Source organism: Nothoprocta perdicaria, unplaced genomic scaffold, assembly GCF_003342845.1.
Source record: "Nothoprocta perdicaria isolate Ctin4 unplaced genomic scaffold, notPer1 scaffold_140, whole genome shotgun sequence".
NCBI lineage: Eukaryota > Metazoa > Chordata > Aves > Tinamiformes > Tinamidae > Nothoprocta > Nothoprocta perdicaria.
In genome coordinates, this window is record NW_020454539.1 from 565331 (window position 1) to 586788 (window position 21458).

Consider the following 21458-nt stretch of genomic DNA (forward strand, 5'->3'; position numbering starts at 1 on the left):
GAACTTGAGATTCCACCAGCATCATAACGGGACAGGGGCACCACCTGGAGAGACACACAAATATATTTATACAATGAGAAACACAAAAATGAACATAAGAAGAATCCTTCTTATAGATCGGGATTTAAGCATGTGATAATAAAGTAATTTAAGTACAAGTTGCACTGTGCCCTGAATAGCATGGAAAATAAATGCATACTGTTTTCCCACKAACCTGTTAGTTGCATATCAAGGTTCAGAACACCAAGGCCCGTGGCTGCATGTGCTTACTTCTGTAGACAGTTATTGGAAATTGCTTTTTTTAACACTTCTGTGTGAATATAAAATGTATAAATAAGATGCACATGTGAAAGGTACTTGTACAATGTAGTACAAAGTGGAATTAGAAAAATGTTTTTTCTTTGAAAGCTGCATTTAAATCTGGACTGCRTCAATAAAGTTCTTAGTACCTGTTCCCTGTAGTGCTGCTGAGCAGCTAGGTGGGACAGTTAGTCTGTGAGAAGGGCCTAAATGTCGGGAAATGCCAACACTAAGATAAAAATACTTCTTGTCTTAATTCTGTTCTTTGGTGTGGACGTGTGTGTGTATATTTATACAAGCATATTTATACACACACGTGTGTGTGTATGCATATAACAACACAGTCATGCATGTAACAACACAGTCTGCTTTCATCATGTGGGGCATCCCCAAAGAGCAATTTTAGCCTGAGTACTCTGAGCTCCTCAGGATCTTTCCCAGCCAAGGGAGGGGAAGGGAGAAGAACAGACTCCTCTGGAGGGCAGCCTGGATCAGAAACCCAGCTCAAGCCCAGGGAAGTGAGTGTCGCCTGGATTAATTTAGGCCCTGTGAAAGCTCCCCATGCATTAAAATGATRTTCTTTAGCCTAAACTATTTTCCCCAGCAGCATGTGGCACATTATACAAGCTTTGTCTTCCTTCTGCCTGCACGGTCCTCATTTCCATAACATCCCAGTATTCTTCTAACGACCTAGATCTTTCATTAATCCGCGACATCAGCTCTGTTCCTTGTCTGGTGCCGTCTGCCGCGCCATTAGCTTCTCTTTCCAGTTGCTCATGTTAGACGCTGAACCTCCGCTGCACACAATGCTTCCCTAACGCTGTCTCTGGGACAGGAGGCTCCGCCTGTAGGCGCAGCACAGGCGGGCACAGCTGCAGCCTGCTTGACAAGCGCTGCTCAAGGGCCAGACTTGTTGGCTGCAGAGTTCCCCCCATCGCTGTGACTGGAGAAGGGGGTGGGATGGGCAGCGTCAGGCTCCTAAAAGGAGTCATTTCCCTCCAGGTAGCCACGTGCTGGTGCTTCCTTCAGGAGGAAGGGCAAACAACTTTGCCTCAATACACGACATACCTGGCCCAGCGCGCAGAGAGCTGCTGTCCAGCCTGTGCTGGGGACCCCCGTGCTGGTGGGGACACCAACCCGTGAGCGGCTCGGCGCCCTGCCTCGTTCACCGGCAGTGTAAGGCAGCTCGGGGAGCAGCTTAACAGAGCAGCTGAAGCTAATGCCATTTTTTGGCACCACATAACAGAATTTGTTGTAGGGTCACGCATCTGCATATAAGGGGTCATGTACCAGCAAATTTTCAGGAAATAGTAGACATGCCCGTTATTAGACTCAATTGCTGTCTGGCTCCAATAGCTGAAATATGCAACCCGCTCTTAACCCTAAGTCGCAGCACTCTGTTGCATTTAAATCACAAAAGCATGTAGGTTTTTTTGCCTTAAACTAAGCGTCAGGAGTAGGAAAAGAATATCCAAAAAGCAGCAGCAAGTCCTATACAGAAATACAGAAAGGAGCCATAGTGTTGACACAATATTTAGATTAATAAACATTTTTCAAAATTTGAGATTGTTTCCATAACCTTGATTTTAAAATAAGTAACATGGGGCTCTTATAATTTTTATAATTAGAATTTTTAAGACATCAATTTAATATTTTTAAGATTTTCTTTGCAATCACAAGAGCTCTTTTTCACACACATATTTAACGGTAGATAATAGTATTTCATCATCATGGGACTTCAGAGCTGGAATTTTGTAAGGAAAACACTAAATCTTATGAAATTTGTAATAAAATTATTGGTGTTGGCAACCTTGCAGACATATGCCTAGAGCTGCACAGCCCYTTCCTCCTCTAACTACTGTAACTAAAAGGACTTTAATAAGAGCAAAGGAATGTGGCTCTGTCTGCCCRGAATCTTTTGGAATTTTGACTTTTCCCTAATGAAAATGGAAACAAATACTTTTTTTTTTTTTTTCCTGTAAGCTTTTATGGACATCTGAACTGACTTTTGTAATGAATAAGGATTAAGTAAACTGCCTTCTAAATACAAGGAAATGATAAATGTGGTTTGTATTAGTCTACTAATTAGCTCATAAATTTAGAAATAGTTAATCTTTTAGTTCTGCTGGATGAAAATAGTGACTGAAGCACAGATCGTATCTTGGATCTGGAGTAATGCAGTGCTGAATTAAAATTCTCTGAGCCTAAGTGCCTGATCTCATAACATTATGAAAACTAGAAATTTTGCTACTGGCTTTGAAGAGCAAAAGGTGATTTTCACAGAAGTTGTAAAATACTACTAAGCAAACAGTTACCTATCAGACAGAAATACAAAAATAAAAGTGATTTATCAGCCGAGTGCTTTTCATTTTGTGGTAATTAACAATTAACCACAAGAGCTATCTTTATGTTAGTTCAATGGGTGAATTAGAACACTGATAGGCAGCACACAATGCCTCACTGCAGCTTCCATTCCATCTCCTTACGTGCAGAGGCGTTCAAAGAAACATAACCCAGAAATACAACGTTATTTCAGAAATAGTTCTGGGTGTCAAGYGATAAAAATGCAGTTGCCCATCACATGATACATATTCCTTAGAAACAGAAAGAAACTCYATAGAAAACGAGGAGGCACATTACRTATTTTACTCTGCGCCCTCAGCAACCTGAGGAAGGCTGTTGGGACRGGCACGGAGAAACGCCTGTGGCCTTGTCCCAAGACAGAAATCCAGTTGCCTTGTCCCAAGGCAGGGAGTTTTCCAGCTCTCAGCTCTCTCTCTGGGCYGGGTGTGTGGTCGGTGGCACCGCTGGCTGCTGCACACACAGCTCGGGCTCTCCTCTCACCTCCAGGGCTTGCACCGAGGTCAGGAAAGAAGCGGGCTCAGCAACACGCGGAGCACGAGCGGGCTCCCGTTCTCACAGCCCATAAACCTCCAGGCGCACACCTTGTTAAACGCCACCCGGGGACGGCCGCCCCAGCAGCTTCCCATAAAGCCCACGTAACCTGCACACAAGGTCGGGTGAAGCTGCCCCATAAAGCAGAGCATTAGAAACACGGGAACCCGGGATTAGAAGATCAGGGAGACTTCATGAGGAACCCATCTTCACAACCAGGCTGCTATAAACATTGCCCAAGCCAAGGCTCCGGGGGAGGACACAGCGCTGGTTCAGTAAAACCTACCAGGAATACTCACTGCTAGCCCCACACAGTGATATACAGTGGAATTATTCTAATGCAATGACAGCAAACAACTGCTGCACCAATTTTCTTCCTTGGCTTATAGTGCACCTGCTCTTACAGTATTTACATTCTTAACTGTCTCTTTCTTTTTTCCCCTCAGAAATGTAAATATTCCCACATGCAATCAGCTACTCATTTAAGGAGATGACTGTGATAAGGCCTTATTCTGACTATGTAATGTTATAGAGATGAAATAAAGCATGTTTGCAAATATCTAAATGTTTGAATAATGCCTTGGTAAGGCCTCATGATTCAAACTGACAAGTTACAAAGCAATTTGCAACTATACCTTTAACTTCCACTTAAGTAGTGGCTGATCAGCAAGCAATTAACCCAACCCTGTATTTCTGCAGTACTCCACCTCAAAGAGGAAAAAGAAACACCAAATTTAAGCCCTGAATTTCAGTATCATGCTCTTCTCAGGGCATAGCTGGCTGCAGAACACGCACATCAAGTCAGCATTGCTGACATTTTTTTGTCTGCATACGATGCTACTTCTGGAGGCCATATGATCTGCAGCTCCCCATCCTCGCTCTATTTTTGGTCGGCAGCTGCAAGAAAGGATGAAGCGGCGTGGTTAGCTGCTATGGGTGGGAAGCTTAAGGGATTCCCAGTTATTAACATTTTCTTAGCCTTTCCCTTCAGTCTAAGGGAGGCTTCATAAAACTCCTCACATCCTCACGATTCTCAACAAAAAAAGGTGCCAGAACTCTAGCAACTTGGGTGTGAATGCCAGAATGTCAGATTTTACTGGCTTTTACTCAGCAGTGGAAGGCAACATTTACACTCTTCTGAAGATTCTGACTGAATAACATGACCAAGTTTTATGAGGGACATCACCTTGAGAGTGCAACCTCCACGAGCATCTATGGCTAAAATTTTCAATTACAATGATTTAAATAAAAATGGCCTACTCGTCAGAGCACTCCCAACTAAGTCAACACCTTAGGAAATCAGGACAGAGCTATTTCAGTGCATCTATATGGGTTAGAACACAACTTCAGATGCCTAAATTTGAAAAATGTGAACTGCATCAGCAGAAGTACTATAAGACGCCTGTTCGAAATTCAATGTTCTTTTTAAAGCAACATCCTAAGGAAGTACTACAGTTCTCTTCCCCATCTAGCGTGCATGTGAAGAGCTCTAGAAGAAGCTCTCATAAAGATGCTGCAGAGTGAACTACAATTTGATAGACAGATGTACTTCACCTCACTACGTGCTCTGTATCATGATGACAACTCTACTTCCTAGATGGAATACAAGCACACCTAACATAAGATCAGGTAAATTTACTACTGCAAACACATTTATCCCACCCATTTTTAGACTTCTCTAGTGGGGTCATGTACGCTTCAGTTAATACTTCAGATTCCTATTAATTAGTGGAGAAAAAAAACCCATCACTTTCACGTCATGATTCATATGACCTAGGTTAGATGTTTAAATAATGAAAATTAATAAGGCCCTGAAAATGTCTCTTTATGTCTACCAAATACAAAGGGACAACTGACATGCAGATGTCCATGCTCAGTATATGCAAGGTGGTGCATAGGAAACGTGCCTGAAACGCTGGCAGACAACAGGAATATTTCCAATGAACGCAACTCCCTTGTGTCACTGGAAAAGCGACCAACGAGAGTAACRAAGGAGTTTGATATTCAAGTCCTCTACGTCTATTAGGCGCACTGCAAAATTCAGTTTGTGCTTCAAGACTGGAGAAAAAGAAGAAGGATATTTGTGATCAGAAACGAGCTAGTACCTACATACTCTACTTGGAAGGAGGAACTAAACTACCTGGACATACCAGTTCAGGTGTACTAACCCCGCAGTACAGTGTAGCTAGGCCAAATCACCACGATTTCTTCTTAACTGGTACAAGCAATACCAATACACCAGCCTCCTGCAGTGGTCAAGTACGTTGGTGACATACTTGGTGCAGTCTGCATCTATTTCAGCAGACTTCAGTATGGTTCCAGCACTTTAACTTTCAGACGCTGACTGGATACATAGTCCCACTGTCATACAATCAATATCATTGTATGTATTATTATTCAATTGGACGTTTTAAGGAATCCATCCTGAAAACAAATACACATGCTTTACAGGAGCTTAACACACTAAAATAGATTTTTGTTTGCCACGCATGGGAACCACCATGGAAAAGCTTGTGTTCTTCTCATGACAGCAAAAATGTGGAAAYAGCAGTCAAAAAAACTGTTTATTTTATCTGTAGAAGATCTGAACAAACATGGTCATTTAACTAGTCCTCTCCTTTTTGACAAGTTTGGCCTTATGCATCTCTATAAAGGAAGAGATGCTGTGACTTTTTGTTGTCCCAAATATCCCTGCCAGTGGCAAGTGTTTATGCTACTTGATGATCATGATCACAGAATGGCTGAGGTTGGAAGGGACCTCTAGAGATCATCTAGTCCAACCCCCTGCTCCAGCAGGGACACCCAGATCACAGGGCGGCATCCAGGCGGGTTTGGAGACCTCCAGAGAAGGAGACTCCACAGCCTCCCTGGGCAGCCTGTGCCAGGGCTCTGTCACCCTCACCGGGAAGAAGTTCCTCCTCATAATGGAAATTAAACTTCCTCTTGTGTTCACTCCTAAAGGCCCTTCAGATTAACAGAAGACATGAAGAACTGATTCCTCTCATACCAATGCTGATCATGACAAATTCTAATGAAGTCAGCATTAGAACTGCTTTGAACTTACATTAGCATACACAGGAGAAGACTGTGACTGTATTTTTCAGGGACTTTTTAACGTCTTTTTTTTTCTTTTTCTTTTGGGAGATCTCACTGCCAGTTTCAACAAAGGGCATCATCTCTCTGCAGGCGATATCCAACTCTACAGCTCTCGTCAACTCGCTCTCTGATCGCTGCTCTTGCCAGCTGTCTTCAGGATGTCAATCAACAGATGGCTACACCACCACTCAGGAATGCTTCAAAGGCATCTGTAATGTTTTAAAAGTCCTCTTTGTTACACGTCGGGGCTTCTGCCATCACTCTTCCTAATTCAGATCCTCAGTTCTAAGACARAAGTCTTGTTGCTGTCCATAACAACATACAGGTCTTACCTTCTTTTCTCCTGCTTTAAAAATACTCCTACAATATTTGCAGATTTGTTCTCACTGTTACGTCTGCATCCTCTGCTTTTCGTTGAAGGCTTTATTCCTGTTCAGACTAACGCAGTATTTTCCACTCCGGTCTCCTAAAAACCAGCTCTCTGAACCCCGCAGACCTACGGGTGACTCAGCACTACTCTGCTTCCGAAGCGGGGACCCCCTCAACTACTTTGGAAGCAGTTTTAAGTAGAAAGTTGAGGTTAACCCCATTTTAAGGCTGGTGCAAAAATACCCCAGTGCACCCAGGAACAGGTCAAACTATCTCCGTGCCCCTGTAGCGGTGCCAATGCTTTTGCCCAAAGGCTGCAGTGCGTTAAATGCACCGAATGTTTTGAACCGCCGTGCTGAAACCCGTGAGCTCTCCCACAGGCATCCAATTCCTTATTTCTCCTTGGTCCTTCCTACCCTCTGTGTCCTCTTCGAAGGCCACCTGCCCTATTTTAACCCTGGCTGTAACCCTAAGGCTTAGGCCAGGCTTAGGCCCTTCGCTGCTCAACATCCCTCCCTGTTTCCTAGGGCAGCCGCCGCAGCATCACCACAGCACGGGCAGGCCGCACAAGCCCAGCGCCCAGACACGGCACATCATGTCACGTCACGTCACGTCAGGGCATGTCACGTCACGGCATGTCATGTCATGTCACGTCACGTCGCGTCACGACACGTCACGTAATGGCGGCCGCCCGCCGCGAGCGGCAGCAACGAGCCCGCGCTCCGCCCCGCAAGGGCTGCCGGGAAGGCAAAACCCTCCCCCTCCCCCCGGCCAAGCACTCCCGCGGTGACGTCATGACGCGCGCGGAAAGCGGCGCTGCTGAACCCCGCCCCGCGTTGCCGTAGTAACTGCCCGACGCGTCTCGCGGAGACGGGAGCTCTCGCGAGAGCGGCGCGGGGCGGGCCGGAAGCGGACGCGGATTTGAAGGTAGCGGCGGGAGGAGCTGTTGGTGGTGGTGCACGTGACAGGTGAGCGTGTCCCCCCCCCTCCCCCCCCCCCCCCCCGGGTTTCCCGCGGCGCCGCCCAACGGTCGCCAACGGTCGCCCGTCAGGGGGTGCGGGGCGGCGGGGGTGCCCGCCGCGAGTATGAGGTGGCGGCTGCGCCTCGTCCCTCGCGGCCGCCTTTAGGGCGGGCTGAGGCTTCGGCAACGATCAGCGCCGCTGCCGCCGCGTACCCGGAGAGGGGAGGGAAAGTAACTGGAGCTTGGATCCGCCTGGATGCGGCCCCGTGCTCCAGGTGTCCCTGCTGGAGCAGGCGGTTGGGCTAGCTGATGTCTAGAGGTCCCTCCCAACCTCAACCCTTCTGTGAGTCTGTGAAACTTCAGTGTTGTGAGTCCTGCTGGCCGCGTGTGCGGAGAGAGGGATACACCCTCTGGAACTGCATAACTTAACCTTGAAGTTAGTAGCTAAGCATGGAGGTACGCAAAGTCCTGCGTGGCAGAGGGTGCGTGGCAGAGGGTGCGTGAGGCTTCCAGGTCTGCTGTTTCACAAGGACTTGACTTTGACCTTAATTTGTCCTTTAAGTGCAGCGTTATTTCACAATCTTCTTAAGGCTTCTTTGCCCAAATGTTTGGCACATTCTTGCTGCCTCCTAATTAAGGAACAAATATTTATAAGTGTGGAGGCTTTTGAGAGGCTTTAAAAAGGCAGGGGAAGCCCAGGCTTTATTTAAACCAGACCAGATCACTAAGTAATTTGACTGCAGAGCTGACAATAATAACAACTTAGATTCTGTCCTCAGTGCTTAGGTCTAGTCACTTTTTTTTTTTTTTTTTTAAAAAAAAGAAGAAAAAAAATTCTCAGAAATGAGCAGCTCAACCTGAAATCGTGCTAAGCCRATTCTTGACTCAAGTTGCGTTTTAATTGGCTTTAAAAACTGTAAAAGTAAATATAAAAATAGGTCAGTCATTAAAATAACAGCTGACTTTGCAGTACCAAGAAAACAGTCAAATCCTGAGGAAGGAACTATGAGATTTTTACTGGATATAACAACCCGAGCTTCAGAATGTGAAGTGAGCCTTCAGTATTAGCTCTGAATCTCTTGACTGAGAGCATTGTTAATTTGGTCATAACTGTCTTCTCACCAAGGCTTTTTGTGTAGACTTCTTGTTTATAGAGATGTAGTTGTTGATGGGTTCAATTAGAAGTCTTCTCAAAGCTATTTCTCATATGTGTATATATGTGTTCTTGGAGAACTTTTGTTTAACGTGGCTCTCTTTGAGGAAGTTAAGAGCAATTTCTTTCTCTCTGATTTCCATTTTTCACATGATTTACTTTTAAAAGAAATTGTCTTGTGGATTTGACTTTGGTCAATAGCTCTTACCTACAAAATGGCCATATGTCAGTGTTGTCGCATGGTACCATGTGTTTCATCACATCTGTTCACACCTTGTGGGACTAAACACTTCAAAACTCTGATTAACCTTTTTTTTTTTTTCTTAACAGGAATCTTCAGTGACAACTTGAAAGGCAAGAGGAATCAGTAGATGATTTTCAAAGTTTTATTTGGTGTTTGATTAGACAAAAAGGTAGACTAGTTAAAAATGCCAGCTGGGAAAGTTCTGCAACCCGTCCTGAAAATGAAGGTAGACGAACTCTTTTTGTGTTGGCTGAGTCAACCTGCAAGTCAGCTGGAGCTGAAGGACTATTTGAGAAGCATCAAGAATGAGGATAAAACTGAGATTGCTAATGGAGACTCAGGGAATGGTGAAAATGAGAGATTCACTACTAAAAACTCCAACTGCAAGCAAAGCATTTTAGGGGATATCAGGATACCTTTGATGTCTTTCAATCCTCCTCATCTTTCTACAGCACTTCCACTGGCAACTTCAACCAGCACAAGGAGTGCCTCTAATACTAGAGGAATACGTAGATCTTCAGGGACCAGAGCAGTAAGTCTATTTCTTACTTATTGTACTTACTTGTCTAAATAGAGCTGAGCTTGTAGCACTGTTGAGTTATGCAAGTAATTATTGTTATTGCAGAAGGAGTGGAATGGTACCACTGAACCTGAAATACCAACTTTTGTGTCATTGTCATATAGTGACAAAGGAGGTGGCCTGAACTTCCTAGAGACTCTCTTGGCTCATGTCAGCTTTATTGCTCTCTATAAACTAGCCGTGCCACACATACAATGAAAAATCAAGGTTCTTCTATTTCCAATATATATTTTTTTTCTATCAAGAGCAGTTATTTTGATAGTACCACATCCCTCAAACTGCAGAGGGAAAGAGACCTTAAATTCTTTGTCTGGTATAGAGCTCACTGGCTTTGGTATAGCTGCCCTGCTTTCGAGGTAAAACTTCAAACATCACGCTATGCTAATCTGTGCTGCAGCCAACATATATATTATGTCCCCTCATTGGATGCAGCATAGCTAAGGCAAGATCAAAACAAGTGCCAATACCTTCTGAAGGGTGCTCTCTCTTGTGCAATAAGGTTTGGCCAAGTATCCGTATTCTTGCATTGAATAAACTAGAAACAGTACAAAGACTAGAGTAGCCATATAATGGCTAAAAATATGTGYGTTTTCAGTGTGCTTGTTTCCCCATAATGTCTAGCATCTGTACTTAGAGTACCTCTATTTAGTATCTGACGTTGGGGAAAAAAAAAAGTACTTGAAAAGCTCAAACTGGAATGATTAGCTCAGATAATTGTGCTTAACCAGATTTCAGTCATGAAATATTAAGAACATTGTACATATTGAAAAAAAGAATCTAGCTTTCCTTCAGTCAAGGTAGCTAGCTTGGCAAGGTAGCTTAACATGGCTATCTAGTTCACTGAATAGCCAAGTTCCTGGCGTTACTCTTGCCAGAGGTAACCCACACCAGCTTTGCCAATAACAAGCCCTTCCATTATTATATATAATCTAATTGTGGATAAATTTAAGTCTCTCCATGCAGTATTTTTGTAAGATAATGTCTTGACTGCAAATTTTCCTTTGCTGAATGATACCAGGCACTGTTAGTACCAGACTCAAACTTGGTTCTGTTGAAACTGCGTGTTAACAAAGTAATTGTTGGAGCACTGCCTGGGATGCTCAATGCAGCCTTTCTGAGATCTTCACTTATAATAGACAATGCTCTCTATGCAGGGCTCTAAACAAAATGCATCCTGTCTTTCCATCCCCTGTCTTTCCCCTCCCAGCTGAAACTGTTTTGTTTAATGAGCAGTTAAGTTTACATTTAACTTCGAGCTGTCTTCTTTCTTTTTAAAGAAGACAGGAAGTAAAATCATATCTCAGGCAAAACCAAAGTTTCCTTTAGAAACCACGGTTATTTGGTGTAATCAATTACTGACTCATATATAGTATAATTTCATTAGTGAATTGTATTGTTTTAAGTAGATTGTTAAGAGAAGAACTAGAAGAGATTTATAAACAATAACATCCTTCACATAACTGGTACTGTTTGTAGTAGTGCTCAGAAATAACCTAGAGGCTTAGGTTGTTTTTTCAAAGAGCAGGGTGGGAGCAGCTTCCAAGTAGTTAGAAATTTATTTGTGACTCTATTATTCAGCTGAATAACTGAATAACTTATGATTAAGATGAGTTAGATGAAACTTTCAGTTTCATCTGAAAGGTTCTAAGCCTTTAAGGGAGCGAAAATTGTATTTGCAGCAGACAAATACAGCTTTTGAAATAAGACACCAAAGTTGCATAATTGCATGTTCTGCCATGGCAGTGAATTTAGCATCACTTTTCTTGTGCATCCATAAACCACTCAGTGGAGTGTCAAAGGTTTCTGCTTTTGTATGCTTAATCATGGCTTACAATGTTTTTACCCATTTCATTTGAGTTTAAATAAGTTTGAGGTCATGGTCGTGTTTCTATAAATGGAATCAAGTGCTTCAAGTGGCTTTAAAAAAAAAAAGGGGGGGTTGTACTATAACTCCAGTAATCCAGATTTAAATAGCAGTCCTAGAAAAGATGGTAGAAATTAATATGCTTAGGATTCTGTGCCTGAGGGTGATTCGAGGAGAGAGCTTTTCTATCACAAACATTTCATAAACAGATGGTGAATTAACTCTCTTAGGGCTATAAGAGTCAACTTGGATATTTTCTTATTAAAGCTTTTCTTACTGTATACAGGAATTCTTGTAATGTAAAAGTACAAGCAGTAAATTCACTTTGGCAGGGTATGTTTTTCAATATCATTGGGCTGAATCACTAGGCTTGATTATTGGTAAAGTTGCTGTATTAACTTTCCTGTCTCTTGAAATGCTCATGCCGAAGCTTTTTCAGATATTGGAGAATAAATAGATACAGGTACTAGAAGAATAAATACAAACATAGGAAACTCAACTTTCATGCTACAGTTTTCTACACTTGTACAAAAAACAATCTTGTAGTATGGTAAATGTTCTCAGAACAGGAGTCAGATATTTAAGATTTATGCCTTAATTAGCTGTATGTGAGCGAAATAAATACCAAGTTGGTGTTTTGATGGAAGTGTTAATATTAGAAGTACAGAGTTTGGCAACTGTATTCAGGGAGATCATTTCTTTCAGTTGTTTTTTTTGTTATTGTTTGTTTGTTTGTTTTAAGTTGGTTAGCTTTTAATTGAAGCTTGAGGGTTATTCATTTATCCAAATTCAAAGGTTTTTGGGTGTTTTTACTGAAACTCTAATGCCTTAACAGAGGAATGTGTAGTTTGCAAAACAGTTACAGCCCTCTGCAGATTAGCAAGTCCCAAGCACTTTCTTGCTCGCTGAAAGAGCCTACTTCATCACTCTATTAAGGACAAACAAGAAAAGTAAAATATTTGAAACGGGGTGTTTTCATCTGGACTTGGGACTTAAAGCTCATAGTTCCTAGTGGACTATTGGCTTAATAGACTTTGGATTCTTGATAGCAGTTAACTAGGAAAACTCATCCTACAGTATCTTTTGTTTAAGGTTTTTTTTTCTTTTTTTTTTTTATTTTAAACAAAATTTTGCCTTTCATCTGTGATGTTTCTCCCAGTGAGGTCAGGGTCTGACTGTGCAAAGACAGTTATTGCAAAGTTCTGGGAACCTTGGTTRTGTAACATAAAGTGCTTACTAGCATTAACAGTATTTTGGCAAGTATACTCATGACATGCATATGCTAAATGTGTTAAAATAAAAGCAAATTAGAGACATAAATCTCAACGTTTATGTCTCAGAATGACTATTTTATAAGAGTACSTTCTTGTAAAGAAATTCCAGAGATCTGACTTTTTCTAGCTTGAGGAATAGTTGTGCCATAGCTTGCTTCTAACTTATCACTCCTGTGCATGTATTTAATACTGTATCTGGCTCTCTCCATTATCTTAAACACATGGAGAGTGCACAATTGTGCACTGCTCATCACACTGTCAAAAATGCCAAACCTTCAAATCTCAAGATGCTGCAGGCAAGATGTTTAATCCTAACCAGCTGTTGTGCAGAGTATCTAGGGAAACTATTCACAGAATTCCCTTTGGGCATTTTGGAGAGGGTATAGAGAACGTGATTTGATCTGAAGAAGTTCGCAAAGCTATTTTCCATTTTCTGCAGGTGCAACCTTTGGTATAAAGGTACTTTTTGAATTGACTTCCATATATCTTTTGCTTGGTAACTTTACTTTTCTGGTCTATTATCCTGTGTTGATTATTAAAACTTATTCCCTTGTCTTTTGCTACTTTTTACTATTTTACTATATTGTCATATTTTCTTTTCTCTATCATGTTTCTTGTTGTAACTTTTTGTTATAAGTTAGTTCATTCAAACTGAGCAACGCTACTAAATCCGTCTGAGTTAAAGTGAGGCTGGAGTACAGCTTTTTAACRTTAAGATAAAGGTTGTAGGATAGTAACACTAGCAACCATTCATTGGAACAAATGTCCTCTCCTGATGGCTAGAGGTAAGGGATTGCAGGGTTTGGATCTGCAACCTTAGACCAGCGGTGGGTTGTCTCCATCTTCTCCATGTGCACTCAAGGGCTGGGGAGGGGGGAGGAGAAATATTCCTTTATTAACAAGGAGAGACTCTACTCTCGGAAAGTAWTAGTAAGAACAAGAGGAGTGACAGTGTTTAAACCCTGCAAGCTTTCAGCTCAGTGCTTATTAAACTTTGAGATCAGTTTTGGCACTTCAACTGCGTAGCTTGTGTTTTGTCTCATCTGAATTGCTGCCTACTGTACTCCCAATACTAGAGACAATGTTAACTAAAAAGTCTGGATTACATTAGCTGTATTAGCATTGCCCTGCACTAAATTATGTTGTGCAGACCTCCATGTGGCCTTGTATGTACGCTCCCTACCTCAGTATTAAACAAAGTTAATGTTAATACTGCTGTCTCGCATCACTAGGTGGGGAGGGGTGATGGACTTGGCTTCCAACTCAAGCCTGTGGCTTAAAGGCAGACTGGAAATAACCCCGTATCAAACTGATGTACTTTTACAATGATAACAGGGTGCTATGACAGATGTCAGSACTAACGTGTCCACAATAAAGGTCGTTCTAAGGTGTTCCCAACAAGGAAGGTCAGTCTTAAGTTTGTATTAAGGTCTAGAAGAATGTAGCTATAAAGATATTCCTAGAAAAATGATATTCCTAGAAAAATGTTCAGTCTCAATTGGGATGAAAGAATAGTCAACACAAGCAGTGCCCAGTAGTATGYTGTGGTATTTTTCTTAAGCTTTGCTGTGCTGAATAGCTTGGAGCAGAAGCATCATTTTTCTTATTACAGAACCAACTATTCATTTTATGTATAAATGAAAAACTGAAATTATTCACTGTTATAGTCCCTTGATATGGTGTTCTTGGTTTTTCTGCACATAAAGCCCTGGGATATAAATATTGCACTGTTTTTTAGCAGCAGTATTAACTCTGTTTATACATTGTGCTTTGTTACATGAAATAATCTCTTGAGTAATGCTCTTTGAAAGTGCCAGCTGCACCTGAAAGAAATAATTCTGTCCTACAGGAAATGCCTAAATAGTTTTCCTAGGCTACTTCCAATCTTGTATGTTTTTATAATTTCTAATGCTGAAAAGAAAATTCAGAATTGTACGTGGCTATCTTAAATTTGAGATTCACCTGAATTGACACAGTAGAAATTCAGAAGTTTGGATGAAATTGATTAATCRTGGGCGCTATTTCCTTTGTGTGAACCTGCCATTTAAAAGGAAGCAAGCAAACAAAAAACTCCTAACTATGTGAGAACATTACATTCAAAGATACTTATACTGACTCCTCGATGTGCAATTCTTATTCAAAACACTTGAGCCTAATTATAATCTTGCATTAATCACAGAAACAGTTATTTTTCTAAGATATGGTCCATTCTGGAAGGACAGTGATTCTGTATGGTCTTTGCTTACTCCCAACTGTTAGAAATGAGTTTGAGGCCAAAAGTATGTATGGTCTTAGTCGAGTATAAAAAAGGAATGCAGTTTCTGTGGTGAACTCATTTGTAGGTCGATGGATGTATTGACCTACAAACTACACTACAGAATGTAGTCTGTAGTGACAGAATGTTTCAGCAAGAAATCTTATGGCAAAATCTACAAAATACCTGGTCACATTGTGCAGCTCAGCCTCTCAAAACTGGAAGCTTTGCACATGCACCAGTCTGGAAGAATTTGATAAGGATTAGGCAATTCATGTAGTTGCATCGATATGAGGAAGACGCCAGTTAAGCTCTTCCTGTTCTCTGCAGCCCACAACAAAGAGATACATTACACCACAGTTAATAAATTCAGTATAAATTCTTTTGTGCAGAGTTGAGTTGTTGTGTTCTTGTATTACTCCATAGCAAGTTAACCAGCAATCAAGAGATGTTTTTACAAGCGACTACTGTTATTTCGTTGTGTTAGATATGTTCCTCTTTATCATTAGCTATTCTGTTTAAAAAGATAGCTGGAAAACTTTGGAGGCACATATATGCACCATTACTTAAACTGCAGGTACTTGCAGTGATGTTGGACTCTTRAGACTGTGGTTAAATTACCTCATGTACACCACACTAATGCCAGTCTAACTTCACGTGGAAACTAGCCTTACGTTTACAAGTGTTGTTCATTGCCTAAGAAGTCAAGCAAACTACTTGAAATTAAATAATACTGAAAGTGCTTAATGAGCTAGATACTTCTTCAATATGGTAATGGTCTCGTTGCATTTACAGCGAATACTTTAAAATCTTCAATTACGATTTAATATTTTAAATGGATCCCTGACTTTATGGTCTCATTTGCTACCGCATAGTATTAATATTATGTAATGCTACCTAAAATACTAAAATATCAATTAGATGCTTATTTATCAAACAACAGCTGAAGTTTAAGCTTTTAGAAAGACTGTCTAGAATGTTTGGAAGGTTCTGAGACTTCACATCAAAGCTTCCAGTGATGGGGAATCAGACAAGATGCTAGCCAGGAATACTATTGCTGTTCTGGTGATGTTTTAGCATTGGTCCAAGCTGCCTTATCACTTAAACTCATGCTTTTAAATCTGTACTTAACTCTAGCTGTTGTGGGTTTTTTTTTATTATGGGCACTGGTTCCAAATAATAACTTCTTGTGGCCTTATTTTTTTTTGTTTGTCCATACCCTACTTGYAGGTTTGCAAGTGATCTTTAATTTAGATRTTTAGTTTAAAAAACAAACAAACAAAAACCAATCAGGTTGTTACCTTGTGCTCCTTATTAACCAATATAACTATTCCGATATCGTTTTTATTACCTCCCAGTTTCCTACCCCTGCATGAGTTCTTATTGATATGATCAACAAAACAGTGTTAGGCCAAGAGTAAATTTTTACAGGACTCCTAGTAGAAACCCCAGTAGTGGCTGGTAAACTACAGTTAACTTTCAGTTAAGAGGAGTCTATATCTTAAGCTATCCTCATTTGKTTTTTTTTGTTTTTGGAATCTAGAGCAAAATCAGATGCAGCTGTAATTGACCCAAAATTGTCTTGTGATTTCAGAGAATGAATTACATATGGTGTTAGTCTGTTGTGTGGTAATTAAAGTAGCGTTGAATGATTGACATATGAAGTACTTTAAAGTTTTGAAAACAGTGAAATTCAAAGATAGAAATATGTTTTTGAAAGGAATAGTTGAAAATTGAATTTGTGTCAGAATGATGAAGTGCTGAACAGCTGCTGCTATGTTTAAACTAGCTCTTGGTGGACAGCTAAGCGCATGAATGACAGCACTTCATACACCAGATTACTATGTGAATGTCTAAGTTAAGGTGATACAAGGTAAGTAATAACAAACTAGAAACAACTAAATATCACAAATGGCCTTGGCAAACTTGCATGATACTAGACTTGTTATAAATATYCTTGTCTTCTGAAGGAAGATCTCAAAATGGCATCTGTATTAGCCTATGCTGACTTGTCCTTTCAGCCTGTTCTGAGACCTACCTTGGTAAARGTACAAATGTCCACTTGGTGGACTGTAACTTTTTCTGTAGATAGTCTCTATATCATGATAGCTCATTTTTATTTAAAAAAACATTGTAGTAGAGCAGATGTTGTTTTATCAAGTATGGATCATAAAAATTATTTTGATTATATCTATCTCTACTCAGCCACCCCAGTGGTAACATTTCACGTGCTTTCATGTTCTGAAGATATTCTTRATCATCTAAGATTGTGAATAGTGAGTTCCTCATGTAGAGCTTTATTCCAGCAGCCTGTTTCTATGAAAACTCTGTTATGCACAAGTAAACAAAATGTAAACTAGAGATATTTTCCTAAAGTGGCCAAGACTGAAGATCCTTCTTCATTCTTCATGGTGGCAGAGAATGAAGATTGTTCTTCGTGAAGAGAGGGATGAACTATCCAACAGCAATCAGTTTTACAGTAGCTGGTGTTGGCACTTGCTGCAGTGATTCTGCCAGATGCAGTTAGCACTCTGAAAAGGGCCATGCTACTTCCTTGGAGTCCAGACRTAGCAAGGTGACATGTATCTTATCTTGCTTTATGATCTGACAGAGACCCATGGCATGGTGCACATACCTGATGCTGTGTCGGCAATGCAGAGAACATGAGCAGCCTGTCCCTCCTGGCCTGCCCACATGGCCATGACTCMTATCTAACTCCTAACTCATCATCTTGCCTCCTTAACGTTCTGGATTCTTCAGCTAACTGTGGAAAGAAGTTCTAGATCTTTTTTCTGTCTTTTCCAGCAGTATTGGGAAATCTAGAGTGCTCATTAAAAAAGACATTCTTTTATGGGAACTCTGTGGCCCTTAATTCTTAGCATGTTCWGTAGTAAGGTTTTGCATTTTCCAAAAGAAAAGTGTATGCTTATTTATGCTTGTATGCAGGTAAAACTGCTTATTTGGAATGCCATTTAAATCCCTTTCCTTAATCACTGGTATGAGGTTACGTACCGAGCCCTAAAAGTAGGTGAGCTTTGGGCTTGTGTGTCCTGATCTCAGGACAGAACCATGGATTTGGGTCAATATTTGTAAAACACCGTTGAAAAATCAGGATCCGTGTGTTTTGTACCAGTGAGTCAGTGTGCTGAGAGGTGCTCACGTTTGTTTAAGCATTTTAGGGGATAAGAACAGGATTTTTTTTTCTTTGCTACTTTCCGTTTATTCTTCTATTTTCCCATTCTCTAGAAATTTCATGTTTTACAGTACCTGTGCTACTGCAATTCAAGRTCAGTAAATCTTATTACAAATTGCAGTCTCCTAAGGAAGGCAACTTTTGTTTATTGCTCATATAAAATAACACTCTTGGGTGATTGAGACTTTAGGAAAGCTTCTTTCCCATAAAGAACTGACTTATTCACAGTGGCCTTTTTGAAGACCTTGAGGGGAAGTTTAAGAATTATTTCCAAAGTAAATCAAGAGTGATAGTGCTTCTTTTGTTTTCACTGTATCAATAGTGGGAGTTGCTATATATAGCTCTAAGCAGAGAGGTACTACACATGCTACCTAGTGAGCCTAAGTTGTTTTTCTCACTTTGTAGATCATAAAAACAAATCTAACTGAAATAGATATAGCGAAGCCTTCTGATCTTTACTCTTGCTTTTTCACAAGCCCTGGGAACTGCTGATACAACAGTAGCCCACAGTCTACTTTTCTGCAAAATTAAAGATCTTCAGACTAGTGTAAATAATGCAACTACWCAGCTAGCGTTGCTTAGGGCATTAGAATTCTGTTAGAAATTTAAGGCCGAAGGAGTTGGAAAAAGTTAATTGTCTCTCCGATCTCATACTGATCCAGATACAGATGCGTCTTACAGCTTCCTCATATAACTGTATTGCACCTAGGTCAGAGGCAAGAAACCAAATAGGGTCTCACTGGCAGAGATGCACAATTCTTGTGTCTCATTAGTTGATAGTGGAAGATGGTCTTTTGGAGAYGCAATTTTCATCTTGAAGATAAGGGCTTGCTATAACTTAAGTATTTTTTTAAAGATAGGCTATCGCGTTTATTATTTCATAGCTACTTAATGGGGATTTTTTGTGTTTTACTTTCTCTAGAGCAGAGAGTACAGCGGCCGTATTAGTTGTATGTCGCAGCAGCGTGTCAAAGCTGAGTGTAGAATCTTAAGTGAGTTTAAGGCACTCTCATACAACATACMGAAGATCGTTTTCAAGAGTAATATAAATACCATTCAAATAGTATGTGAGAACACTAAAGATATAACAGTATATTAAAGGTCCAACGTTACAAACACAGGAGATGCTTGTTTTTATCATTATAGAACTAAGTTCTGTTTTTGCTATTTTCAACTTCAGAATTCTAAACTGACATTCAGAGCACTGAAGCTGCTTAGGAGCACACTTAAAGGTTATTCTGAAAAATGATTTTTTTTCTCTTCTGGAAGAGTTAGCCCAGTTCTTCACCATGCACTGCATGAMAAATGTATTAAGTCTTTTACATCAATATTAAAAATAGAATAGGAATGAATACAGGCTATACTTGAGAACCTTCTGTCATGTCTCATCTTTTAGTACACTTAATCTATGACCACTTGACAGGCTTCTTCTAGTTTGTATGTTATGCTTTCCTGGCAGGCTATATTGAGAACCCTTACTCTAGACCTAKCTTTCTTCCATGTGTTGTTTGCTTTGTCCATTGGGTCAGTTACCCTGCAAATAGGATTATATTGGTTGGTTTTGATCCTGCTAAAGCTCATGGCTTATTTTCACTTCTACAATAGTTCCCTCTCATCAGGAGATCAAGGAACTCCATAAATGAGGTCATAAGTAATAACCCCTGCTTTTTTTTTAAAGCTTTTGATCAGATTTGAGTCCAGTGGAAGGAGCTCTGTGCTAATCAAGTGACAGGAAATAGCTTGTGCAGGGATGTTTGTGGTTATCAGAAGGGGTTACTCAATAACTACTTCCAGCATCTTTCATTATAGCAAAGACCAGGTGTAGACTGTCTAGTCTAGAAATAACTGTTGGTAATATTAAGGAATGGTCATAGTCTGGTGACAATCTTTGCTCAAGGCCGGGACAAAAAAAAGCAAACAGCATTTCAGTTTTTCCTATTCTCTTTGTTTGGTTTCCTGATCTAATGTAGAATTGCTTCTTTTGCTTGTCTCCAGTATATTTTCATGTAATTTTGTCTTTCTTTCCTGCTTCATACTGCTTTTACTGGAGCAGTACTTAACATTGTTAGCCTCTTGAATTCCTTTTCATTGYGGTGTTGAACTACCTGCCAGTACCAGTAGTGCCTTCTTTCCTATTTTAGATATCTGAAAAAAACCTGTAGTAATAAATCAGTTGTGCTGCTTTCACCTTTTTTATGGTGTGCACATATTGAGGAACATGTTACTCTGCTCTTCACGAATTGGTTACTTTCTGAAAGGCAGAAAGCCACACAAMTAGCATAGCCCTTCATGTCCATCACAACTAGCCTAAGCCCTTCATATTCATTGCTGTGGGRATAGGAAAGCTCCCTTTCCACAATTAACCACAATTAACTCTCACTTCTGCAACACTGCAGGCCAAGGGATTCCAGTAGGTTGTATGCGCTTGCATGTAATCTTTTCAGGCAGCTTCCTTTAAACAGCCATTGCCAAATGCTTAACAGGCTTCTGTCATATTCACATGTGATTAGGCTGCACACTGGGCCACAGCAACTAAAGGCTTTGTATGCAGTAAGCATATGAGTGCTTCTCGCTGTGTATTTAATTTCCTATTTTCTTGGAAATTTTCTGTCTTCTGGCTATTTCCTTAAGACTCAAGGTCAGTTTTCCATAAGCTCCTGAAACTTTAGATCCCTTATCAGCATATGCTTCTGGCAAGAAGTTGCTTCTTTTAGTCAAATATTTAATGGTCTTTAGTTATATTGCAGTTTTCTGATTCTTCCACATGAACCAAAATATTAATGATTCTCAGCTCTGTCCAGCTTGCATACTGTAGTGTTGCAGGCACACAAATACTGCCCTGGTGAACCTTCAGATCCCTGCAGGTGTGGGGTTTTGTTGAGAAAAGTGGAGAACTCTTTACCACAGTCCTGGGCTGGGATCCATTCATGGTGTGCTTGTCTGCAGCTTTGGAAGGAAGCTGGAAGCAGCATCTTCCCCTCTGTTTACCTAGCTAATAATAAGCTGCCAGGCTACTTGCATAGCTCTATGGCTGGCAGCCAGCCCTTCCCCCAGGAAAGTATTTCGCCTTAGTGTTCCCTGGCGAGATTGCTCATTTAAGACTAGTGGAATATTATACTGGTTCAGGCTGGGTAGAGATGTATCTTCCCCTTCCCCTGTGGTAATTCGTAAGTAAAGTGAAAACTGATCTTGTGCTTTACAGAAGGCTACCTCCTTAAGCACGACAAAAGRCATCTCTATCCAGATTGTAAAAGGGAGGTGTTTAAGGGCTTTCA

At 40.7% G+C, this 21458-nt stretch overlaps 1 protein-coding gene across 3 annotated transcripts in view; it reads left to right on the plus strand.

The window, feature by feature from the left end:
* Nucleotides 1–7613: 7613 nt before the first annotated feature.
* PPP2R3B (protein phosphatase 2 regulatory subunit B''beta) overlaps nucleotides 7614–21458 on the plus strand; it is a 52523-nt gene continuing 38678 nt past the window's right edge. For 2 of the 3 annotated variants that reach the window (XM_026034248.1, XM_026034250.1), the window contains exons 1-2: nucleotides 7614–7628; nucleotides 9105–9550. In XM_026034248.1, the coding sequence (XP_025890033.1) occupies nucleotides 9203–9550 (348 nt within the window). In that variant the 5' untranslated portion in view covers nucleotides 7614–7628; nucleotides 9105–9202. Of the gene's footprint in view, nucleotides 7629–9104; nucleotides 9551–21458 lie in introns of those variants that run through there. The other variant, XM_026034249.1, reaches the window with a different exon arrangement.